Below are 12,405 nucleotides of genomic sequence, written 5' to 3' on the forward strand. Positions count from 1 at the left end.
TTTGCTCTATAAACAAAAATATAGCGACAATTTTGAAAAAAATGAATATTTTTTACTTTTTGCCATAATAAATATCCCCCAAAAATATATAAAAAAACATTTTTTTTCCTCAGTTTAGGACGATACGTATTCTTCTATATATTTTTCGAAAAAAAAAGAGCCGACGTCATTGTACGGGCCCTCGCCCAGGAGAGCCGACCTGCCGCCGTAGAATGACGGCGGCTGGTCGGCAAGCAGTTAAAGGGTAATGCCGCGTACATACGGTCGGACTTTCAGACGGAAAATAGAGAACCTGTTTTAAGCCGCGTACACCTGGCCGGAAATTCCGATGGAAAAAGTCAGATGGGGCATCCTGGCCGGAATATCCGATGAAAAGCTCCCATCAGACTTTTTCCATCAGAAATTCCGACCATGTGTACGCGGCTTAAAACATTGGGAAATGTGCATGTATTGCAGAGATGTACTAAATATGTTTTATTTTTATTTTTTATTTGCCTTGGTATTTGCTTTAAATTGGTAACATAGCTCCAATGCCATTTCAGAAAAACAATATATGTTTCTGCCTCAGCATATTACAGCTGAGCAGATCTTAATGAGGAATCAAAAACATCCCATATACCAAAAGGAGCTTTCATTCCTATGCTTCTTCCACCAATTATGATGTTGCAATGGCAGGAGAAGGCATTGTCTCCCAGAGATTCCCAACTATCTTAAAGTGAGGTGCACATTGACCACAAATTATTCCCTGTGTCTGGGTTTGGAATAAAAAAAATATGCACAAAGAATAATATATTATTCCCATTATTTCCACGTTTTACCACTTCCAGTTCCCTCCTCTCACCTAAAAAAAACTCCAAACCAGGGGTGGACGTATAGGGGTCTCAGGAGTCACCATCATGACCGGGCACCCTGTATGCCTAGATAGGAGGACTGGCAAGGGCGGCTGAGACCAAACTCCCTGATCCTCAACCAAACTGTAAATCGGCACTGCAGGCATCTCGCCCCTCTGATTACTCCTAAAGTGAAAGCACAGTATGTGCTGCGCTCTTTGTCTCCCCCTACAGTGCAGTACCCAGCAGAAAGAGGTAAGGTAAAGTACTGCCATTTTTTTAAAAGGCTATCTGTATGTATGTGTGTTTATATGTGTGTGTGCATGTATGTATATGTGTGTGTATGTGTGGGTGCATATGTGCATTTATGTATGTGTATGTGTTTATATACAGTATACAGTTGTACTCATAAGTTTAAATATCCTGGCAGAATTTATGATTTCTTGGCCATTTTTCAGAGAATATGAGTGATGACACAAAAACGTTTCTTTCACTTGTGGTTAGTGTTTGGCTGAAGCCATGTATTATCAATCAACTGTGTTTATTCTTTTTAAATCATAATGACAACAGAAACTACCCAAATGACCCTGATCAAAAGTTTACATACCCCAGTTCTTAATACCGTGTATTGCCCCCTTTAACATCAATGACAGCTTTTGTTGTATTTGTGGATGGCAGATGGTAAAGCTACCTATTCCTCTTGGCAAAAAGCCTCCAGTTTCTTTAAAATCTTGGGCTGTCTTGCCCACAGAGGATATCATGAATAAAACATTGTTGAGAATAGATATATGTGTGATAGGGGCTCGAGGGAAAGGATCTCAGCACTATATAAGCTGTTTACCACAATGCTAGATAAGTTACTCCATCAACTGGCATGGATATATAAAGGGATACTCAACACAACTTTAAACAAAGCTAATCACAAAATCACATCCTGTTGGTACCTTATCCCATTGAGGATCGCTAAGGTTTACTCAGATGTAATCTCTATTATGTTTTAGAGGATGTGGGCAGAAGGATACTCTGTACCACATCTGGTGGTCTTGTCCTAAGGTTAGGCGATTTTGCACCAGGGTGTTCACTATGATTCATTTAGTGACTAATATAAATAACAAAAAAACTCCCATAATTGGTCTTCTGAATGAATCAATAGGGAACATTTCACAACATACTCAAACTCTCATGTTTTATCATTTTTTTGTAGCTAAAATTACCATTGCAAAAGCATGAAAATCACATGTAGTCAAAATAGTCACACTGAAGCACAAAATCTCCTGGATAATGTAACGTGAGAAGTTGGTTAGCATCCTTTGGGAAAAACAAACCAAATTTGAAAAGATTTGGAACCCTTGGCTGCGATACCCACAACCAGTGGTATAACTGCAGGATCGGGGAGCCTGGACCTAGACTGAGGGGTTAGACCTTTTTCAATTTTCCTTCTTTCATTCCTTTTTATTCTACTACATTTTTTTCCTTTCCTTTCATTAACATAATTGTTCATATTCCAACTGGCTACATAGCCATGGATTGCAGGTACTCTTTTTGGTGGTACAGGATACACCGCAGTATGTTATGCCAACCACTGATTAGTGAAGTTACACATTCAAAGTTTCAAAAAACTTAGAAAATCAAACAAGCCAGCAATTTCTACTTAACTTAAAGCAGTTGGTCACTTAGAAATACTGTACTTATTTATGTACCTTATACAAAAAATATGAACATTTGTAAAAAGCTATTTATAGAGAATAGGAGAGCTTTTCTGTTAGAAATTATATAACCGTTTTTGGTTTAGACCAGTATTCTTTAAAATATGTTGTAGGGTGCATACTGATGTTACATCTTTGTTGGTGATACCAAATAAAATAGGATTTTTACTTGGCACTTGTTTTAATTTGAGTGCCATGCATTTTAGGATAATTACAAGACGTGTCTGATAATCATGATTATCAAATGCAAATACTGTATGTAGACAAGACTTAACCCATGTAGAAATAAACATATTATATAAAAAGATTTAAAGTAAATTAAGTGAAAATCCCAATTAACTTTTTTTTTTGAGAAAATTTTGATAAGTAATAAACCTGAATAAAACACCTAAGGTCTTGTCTATGCACTTAAACAAGGTAACTGCTGCAAACTAGACATGTGTGGTTTGTTTTGTTCTGGATTGAAATTCAGATACATTTTTTGTTAGTCAGAGATTAGGCTGTATCTGAATTTCCAAATTACAATAATAATGAACTGAAACTATTCTGAAATAACTAAACTAAATTTTGTCTGAAATTTGAAGCAAATCGAAATTAGAATGGGTTTCGAATCGAATTTGAAAAACAAGAATAGATTAAAATAAAATGGAATAGAAAATAAAGGAATATAATATAAAAGAATAGAATAAAACAGAACAGGCTATATGATACAAGAATAACATAGAATAGAATAGACAAGAATATAATACAAAAAATAGAAAAGAAAAGAATAGAAAAGAAAAGAATAGAAAAGAAAAGAATAAAATAGAATAGAAAAGAATAGAGGAAAACAGAATAGTATAGAACAGAAAATAAAGGAATAGCATAGAAAATAATAGAATAAACAGAATATAAAAGAACAGAGTAAAACAGAATAGAAAACAAAAAAAATTGTATAAAATAGAATAGAAAATAAAGGAATAAAATAGAAAATAATAGAGTAGAATAGAATAGAATAGAAAATAATAGAATAGAAAAGAATAGAACAGAATAGAAAGAAATACAATACAATAACATAGAAAGAAGAAAACCATCTCCCGAAATTCAATATTCAAATGGAATAGATTAGAATAGAAGAGAACAGAATAGAAAAGAATAGAAAATAAAAGAACAGAATATAATAGAAATGACTAGAATATAATAGAAAATAAAACAGTAGAATATAAAAGTAGAATAAAATTGAAAGAATATAATTGTCTTCTGAAATCTGAATTTTTCGAATAGAATAAATTTTATTTTGAATTTGATTCAAGTTTGATTAAAATTTTCCAAATTCAGTAGAATTTAATTGAATTCTACTGAATTTTGGAAATTCAAATCAAATTCTGAAAAAAATAAACAAAACTAAATTAATTTTGAAAACGAACTGAACAAATTTAAAATGCAGTAGTATCATAAAACTTTGCTAAAACAATTGAGGCTAAAACAAAGGCAAGATGTCATAAACCTCCATTAGCCAGGATCCTCAAATTATTCTTTTTGAGGACTGCTGTAAATAGCCAGGTTGGAAACAGTCTTGAGAATAGATTGAACAATACACATTCTGCATCTGTTTTTTAACTACCAGAGCCAAGCTCTATTCATATTCCATTATTTTTGCTGTGACTGGGACACAGTCAACCTCCTAAGAGCAACATTCATAATACCCATATCATATTTGGGGTTTATCAAATCATTATTTCATTCTGTTAAATAATATGCTGGTTGTTGTAATGTGAATTCCCATTATCTGGAAATATAAATCTATTTATGATAGTTGGAAATATAAAGTGAATAAAAGTGTAGCGCTAAAAACATATCTCAGAATAAACCGAGACCATAAGTGTTCATGTGAATTTCATAACCAATTTTTGAAATGTGTAGAAAAACCATGAATAAATATGTTCACATTGAATCTGTGCATAAAAAACAAGAACAACTCCACAAATAGAGGGGACCTAATGTATAGTGAGTCCAAAGAATGTAAACCAAAAGTTTGTATCATCCTCGTGACATCAAAGGTGAAAACAATTTGTGAAGAAAGTTGCAAGTAGTAGCGGCTTTGTATAATGGCAGCAGTTGAGCCCGGCTACTACTTTAGGTTTACATTTTTTGGACTCAATATACATTGGGTTCCCTCTATTAGTGGACTCCATGTTTTTCTTGTTTTTTATGCACAGATTCATTATCAATGTGAACATATTTACGTATGGTTTTTCTACACATTTCAAAAATTGGTTTTGAAATTCACATAAACTCTTACGCCACATAGACATCATTGGACTTCCATCGGATAAATCCATGGATTTTTGTCCGAAGGGGCGTTGACCATGAACTTGTTCTGCATACAGACGGAAGAAAAATTTCAGCCAACATTCACCAAACTATGTGGTTTTTCAGCTCTTTGGCTCTTTGATGTTTAACATTGGTTCGGAGCAGGCGTGTTTGTACTTTGGATTTTAGTCCGACAGATTTGTGTACACACAATCGGATAATCCGACGGAACACATTTGTTGTCGGACAATTTGAGAGCATGACCAGCCAACATTTGTTGTCGGAAATTCCGACAACAATTGTCCGATGGAGCATACAGACGGTCGGATTATGTGACAAAACACATCCATCAGACAATTGTTGTCAGAATATCCGATCGTGTATCCGGGCCTTTATGGTCTAATTTTTTTTATAAAATGTGTTTTTAGTGCTGCACTTTTATTCACTTTATATTTTTTTGAAATTGTCTGTTTGCTGTGCTAGCTGCTGTTTGTTGTTTGAAGGGACAGCACTGTATAACATTTTTATTTTGATGGTTGGAAATAGGGTGTGTCAGCTAAGCATTATAAAATACTTCAGAACACCAACTGACATACCATTGGGACGCTAAATCCTCATACACATGATCGGACTTCCATCAGACTTTTCTGTGGATTTTGGTTCGAAGGGCGTTGTCCATGAACTTGGTATGCATACACACAGCAGAACATTTTCAGCCAACTTTCACCAAATCACGTGGTTTTTCAGCTCTTTACTGCCACCTTTTGGGCAACTTCTGCTATTGTTGGCTCATGTTTAGCATTGGTTCGGAGCATGCATGTTTGTACTTTGGATTTTAGTCCAACGGATTTGTGTACACACGATCGGATGATCCAACGGAACACATTTCTTGTCGGAAAATTTGAGAGCATGCTCAGCGAACATTTGTTATTTGAAATTCTGACAACAACTGTCAGATGGAGCATACAGACAGTCGGATTGTCCGATAAAACACGTCCGTCAGACCATTGTTGTCGGAAAATGCCTGATCGTGTGTATGGTCCTTATTGCTGAATTTAATCTCAAGGAACAAGACCTCAGGGAATGAGCTGTCATTAAGGATGAGCTCTGGCATGTTCACATAGAACGCGTGCAGAGCCCGCCAGGAAGTGTGCACAGCGCTGTGCTAATCACAGTCAGGGCGACATTGTCCCGATGCTCGGCTGCAGGGATCGTGAAATGTCTCCCTGGCTGTTATTAGCGCAGCGTCGTGCACACTTCCTGGCGGGCTCTGCACGTGTTCTATGCGAACACGCCAGAGCTCATCCTTAGCTGTCATCTTACCATTGAAACTACTAAGAGGGCCAGAGACTCTGACATAGCAGACTGGACTTAAGCAGGCCATACATGGATCGAAATTCAGCAAGGACCAGATACATTTTGATCCATGTATGGGCAGGAAGAATGGCAGATCGACTTCTATACGGCTACTCTGTTAGATTTTCCCTGCTCGATCAGTGACACAGACTATAGCCAGCGGTGTTGATCTGGTAAGTAGAACTTCTTTTTTATTTTAATGTAAAAACTAGCCCTTATAACCTCTTTAAGAAATCTCCTGATGCTCTAAATAGGAATTAAAGACCTTTGTCTCTGTGAAGAGCTATCATTTTGTAAATTCTGTTAGATTCCCACTTGGGCGTAGCAGTGAGTAATAGAGACACTTTTTAAAGGCCAGAATTGTAAAAGCAGACACTGTTACAATGGTGTAGGTTTCCATACCTTATAATGGGTTAACTGCTTAGTTAACTTGCCCCAGTAATGTTCAATCTCATTCTGCTGGTGCTTAGATTGTTGTCCCAGAACAGGAAAATCTCTGCACAGAGTGAAATCTGACAGTGTATTCATCACACGTGCATTGGAAAACAATTATTTTAATAGTTGGACTACGACTATAGGTTATCTTACAATTATAGACTATACATATCTCCTAAATAACAGTAGTAAAACTGGAAAAAAGAACACCTTTTTGTTATGAAAGCTATCATTAATGGCGACATTTTGTTACTGAAAGGGAGTCGATTTTCTGCTAAGTCTGTTCCAGATTTTAAGATGGAGATCAAAAAAGAATACCTCCTTTGGGGTCCACAATTTTCACTACAGCTCTTGTCTTAGTGCCAAGAACAGCATTCACAGGAGAATTCAGAATGACTTCAAAGGTCTCATCGTCTTCTTCTAATCCATCCTGGGTAATTGCTATATTCCAAGTCTTGGTTGACACTCCTACAACAAGTAAACATTTCAATTACTCTTTTAATTACTATTTCAAACAACCTGGTGATAGGGAAATATATTAATTAGCATGTCTGCAGTTAGATGGGAAGAGTCGATGGATGCCATTGTGCTTGCAAAAATCTGATTGCTCTCCTGCTGTTCTCTCCAATCACAGAACATGCCTGTAAAAGCCCCTGGACAGTATTTTTTAACCCATACTGCGCTACCAAACATGTAAGTTGTTAATTCGAGGCATTAGTAATGGCATTTTTTTTCAGATGGGATTTTGATACAATCTGCAATCTAACTGCGTAAATGTGATCATGTATGCATTTCTAAAGGATAAATTAGTATGTAATAAACTGCACTATGATGGCCAGTCAAAGCCAACTAACTGAATGTATAGTTGAACATTCTGTTAGGAAAGTAACATGAACTGCTTAGTATGAAGAGTTACATTTCACATTAAATGTTTACACGTATAAGCAACATTAAGTGCCATCTGTGAAACTTGGCAATACTCAACTTGAAATGTTTTGTAGATGGTTAATGGCTTATTGCCTAGGGACCTTTTTACACTAATGTGCTTTTATGTGGATAATGGTTCACATATATTGGGAATAAACAGTAATTTGTAGTGCACATGGTTTCCTATGGCCATGTTCACATGCTATTGAAAAATCCAGCACATAGAAGATGTTCCTCTTGGAGAACAGTGTAAATTATCCTTAGAAGGGAGCTTCTGAGGCATTGTAAGCTGTAGCATGGTTAGGATACCTTCTTAGCTTCAGAATTCTACTTAACATATATTGCCATGTGTGTCTGGAGGAAGTGTATGTAACTCAGTTTGTAGATGTTGTACCCAGTCAACCTTTCTGTGCCATTACCCTAGGAAGTCACACAAAAACAGGTTTTACTCAGGTTTTCAGCCTCTCTTTGTGAACTGAACCTAAGAGGGAAATAGTTGCGATGAATGCACTTTTTAACTCCAATATAATTACCAAAGCAGGTATAGCATTAATTTCACCAATGTAACATATCCGATATCTAAAATGCATCCTTGATTACTATTTTACATCCTTTATATACTGTATACCATTTCCTCTATATCAGTGGTTCTCAACTCCTGTCCTCAGGACCAACTAACAGGCTGGGTTTTTTAGAATAACTGAAATACATCACAGGTGATATAATTTGCTGCTCAGTGATTGCAGTATTCTAGTCTGCCTCTCCCCAAGGTAACACATAAAACCTGGCCTGTTAGTGGGGACAGGAGTTGAGAATCACTGCTCTATATCTTTAGCCAAAACTTTTTTTGTTAGTTGTAGAAAAGGTTAGACATTCTCTAAGGTTTTTATTGCTGCTTGTGTTCCCATTATTTGCGGAGAAGTGCAGGATGCGGTAGCCACAGCAGAGAACAGAACTTGTATTAATGTAGAATACAGTAATTAACAACACCCGACCGGAAAGACTCACAGTATGTAATAGCAATGTGTTGCGGAGAAGAATGGCATGTCACTATACTTTCCCCACTCGCCTGTAACCTCTCCCTGCCAATAATTACTGTCCCTGTCAGATTAGTAACCTGTCCTTACACTACCCACATGTAAAATGTGTGCCAAGCCCAGGAGCCAGGATCTTAAATGGACTCTGCCTGAACCAAGATGGTCACCAGAGTCACATGGAGAAGCAGAATCCAACTGGATAGCTTCCCCAGTGACCCAGGAAACCATAGAGGAACCATGCTTCCCCTGCAATGCCTCTGTGGTTGAACGCCACCTCCAGTGGAGAAAGTAGACTGCACCTGCCTACATATTTATTCTGGGGACTGTTGTTCCCAGGCTAAAATCCAAAACGTAACAGTTGTCACTGTAACAGGTGAGGGGAAATCTTCTGGCAACTGAGGGGTTGTTGTCCTAGTTTGGAGAAATTTGCTCTTGCTCTCTGTTGTGATTTTTCCTGCAGAACACAAAATGAAATCTGAAGGGAATTTCGGAAGGAACGTGGACATGAAATGAAAAATTGTTTCAGCTTTAGAAACACTTTAGGTTTTAAGTCACCAGGCTTCGCCTATATTGGAACTTACAGAAATACTGGCAGGTAATGAACCAACAAAACATTAACTTTATGCATGCACCATGCTCTGCTTCCATTATTTATGTGTGTCCAAGCTTCTGTGTTTACAAGGGACAGTAGATAGCAGAGAGCACAGGGCCAGTGCCGGAAGTGGTGGAACAGAGTTCCACCATGTTCTGGCTGAAAAAAACCCTGCTGTTGGGTGTTTCTACTCACTTTATTTTATTTATTTACTTTGACTGGTTCTGTCCTTTGAAGTTGCATTATTAGACAGGTGCAGGAAAATAAATATGTTTGACACTTTGTAGGCATTAGGCTCTATTCACACCATGGCATCCTGTTTTGTAAATGGAATTGCTGTGATTCTGCCCGCGATTTGGAAATGCCACAAATCACGGGATGCCCTTGCTATCCCCATTACTTTGAATGGCACCCAAATCGTGGCGTGCAAACAGAATTGTGAGGCACATGTTTCCCCAAAAGAAGTTCTTGTACTTCTTTTGGACGACAGATGTCTGATTCTGTTTGCATGATTTTGCCACGATTCGTCGGACGTCAATCACGGCAAAATTGCATCACAATTTGGGTGCCACTTAAAGTAACAAGGATCGCAGGGGCATCCAGCGATATGTGGTGTTTCCACATAGTGGCGATTCTGCCTGGCAACGGAAAACACCATGATATGAATGGAGCGTTAAATTCTAATGTTGAAATTAGCTATAACCTGTACAACATTGTGATCTTTATATCACAAATGTTCTTTTTTTTTAGAACCTCTTTTAATTTTTTTAAGCAAGTTTTGGATAAGAGCTTAAACCTTACAATGTGGTATAAAAGAAGAGGGAATATTGTGACCATTTGTAAAACTGTCAGTGAAGAAGACTTGGGAACAAGTATGAAAATCTATCAGTGGCAGTAGGATTGTAAGTTCACTTGTGTTGGGTATAAAGTGCATCCCATATTGCCATCAAAGTGATGGTCAATAGTGAAGTGTAGAGTAAGAGTAACCTATACATTTTAGGAATCCAAGGTATGTTGTGGAGAGTAGCAGTACCCAAGACACATTCTGGGTTAACCTAAGCAATATTAGTCAAAACTGCTGCCTGGTAATAACGTTGAAGTTAGGCAGTGCTAGTCCACCTGTCTGTTTGGACCTTGAATATATAGTATGAAAGATCCTTGGATTCTTCTGGCTTAAAATTATTCAGTGAGCAAAGCGTGTAATGTGAGGGGGAAAACAGGAGGTATAGCCACTGGTATCATTTGGAATAAGAATAGCTCCCTTAGAAGGACATTTATTTTGATCATATTAATTTTGTTTAACTGGGAAGGCTACCATCGTTGGAGATCTTCTGGGATTTAATTTAGTAATGATAAGTAATTATCTTGAAGCAAATCTGTTAGGTGGGGGTAAGATTAATCCCTAAATATTTCAAATTTTCAGATTTCAAGGTGAAAGAAAAGTGCAATGTAAGCATCTGGACCTCAGGCTTAGAATTTCTGATATATTTTGATTCATTTTGAAGTTCAAAATGTTTCCAAATGAGGTCAAGACTAACATCTAATTAGGTAAGAAGATATAGAACATGATTGTTTTAAAAAAAAAACAGATGTATTTAAAACAGATTATTCACATATGCCGATTGTGTATTATGTTATTATTTTTATGTATTTGTTCACAAATCTGAATCATATGCATTCTTAGATTTTGCCTAATGGTAGAGAAGAGCGGCTGTAGATGCAAAATAGGGTGGCAAGGGGCATCCCTGGTGGGTTAAGTGTATAGGGTTCACTCAATGTGCCATTAATCCAGACTTGGGCTATAGAAGATTCATATAATAACAAGATCCAGTGGTGCATTTTAGGTCAAAGGCCAAAATGTCAGAGTGGCCATAATTTAACCCCAGTTTACCTTATCAAATGCATTCTCTGCATCAGTGAAGATGAGTAGGGTGTGCTGAGATTGTTTGTGTACAGAAGCTAAGAGAGTTGCCCTAAGGAAGTTTTCTCTGGCCTCCCTATGAGCGGTGAAACCAGCCTATGATAGATTCACCCGGGGCAGAGGCTTTTGGAGGGGACTGAATGCTTGCCTCTTGCCTACTGACTATGGGCCCTGGCATTTGAGGGAGCTACAAGCATTTTAGGAAGGCGTTCTATTATGTAATACAAAAGGACACTATTAACCACTTACCCCCCGGACCATATTGCTGCCCAAAGACCAGAGTACTTTTTGCGATTCGGGACTGCGTCGCTTTAACAGACAATTGCGCGGTCGTGCGACGTGGCTCCCAAACAAAATTGGCGTCCTTTTTTTCCCACAAATAGAGCTTACTTTTGGTGGTATTTGATCACCTTTGCGGTTTTTAGTTTTTGCGCTATAAACAAAAATAGAGAGCCAATTTTGAAAAAAAATAATATTTTTTACATTTTGCTATAATAAATATCCCCCAAAAATATATAAAAAAACATTTTTTTTCCTCAGTTTAGGCCGATACGTTTTCTTCTACATATTTTTCGTAAAAAAAAATCGCAATAAGCGTTTATTGATTGGTTTGCGCAAAAGTTATAGCGTTTACAAAATAGGGGGTATTTTTATGTCATTTTTATTATATTTTTTTTACTAGTAATGGCGGGGATCAGCGATTTTTTTTTTTCGGTATTGCGACATTATGGCGGACACTTCGGACACTTTTGACACATTTTTGGGACCATTGGCATTTTTATAGCGATCAGTGCTATAAAAATGCATTGGATTACTATAAAAATGCCACTGGCAGTGAAGGGGTTAACACTAGGGGGTGGGGAAGGGGTTAAGTATGCCTGGGTGTGTTCTTACTGTGGGGGGGGGGGTGGCCTCACTAGGGGAAACACTGATCCTCTGTTCATACATTGTATGAACCGAAGATCAGCATTTCCCCTGCTGACAGGACCGGGAGCTGTGTGTTTACACACACAGCTCCCGGTCCCCGCTCTGTAACGAGCGATCGCGTGTGCCCGGCGGCGATCGCGCCTGCCGGGCACACGCACGGGAGTCGGGGGCGAGCGGGTGGCGCGCGCGCGCGCCCCTAGTGGCGGCTGGGAGAGAGGACGTCATATTACGTGCTCTCGCCCAGCAGAGCCACCTTGTGGACGTATATCGACGGTGCGCGGTCGGCAAGTGGTTAAGGAGGCTATGATGGTCTTTGCCAGCTTAGGACTCATAGCAGATATTTTCTTCTAATTTTAATAAGTGGCCACGTGTCTTGTTAAAT

At 37.9% G+C, this 12,405-nt stretch overlaps 1 protein-coding gene across 1 annotated transcript in view; it reads right to left on the reverse strand.

Annotated features, from left to right (window-relative positions):
• The window catches only part of FREM1 (FRAS1 related extracellular matrix 1), a 213,905-nt gene that overhangs the window by 26,916 nt on the left and 174,584 nt on the right, over positions 1-12,405 (reverse strand). The window contains exon 30 of the mRNA XM_040358513.1: positions 6,938-7,087. Coding sequence (XP_040214447.1) covers positions 6,938-7,087 — 150 coding nt within the window. The remainder of the gene's footprint in view (positions 1-6,937; positions 7,088-12,405) is intronic.

This window comes from Rana temporaria, chromosome 1 (assembly GCF_905171775.1).
Source record: "Rana temporaria chromosome 1, aRanTem1.1, whole genome shotgun sequence".
Classification (NCBI taxonomy): domain Eukaryota; kingdom Metazoa; phylum Chordata; class Amphibia; order Anura; family Ranidae; genus Rana; species Rana temporaria.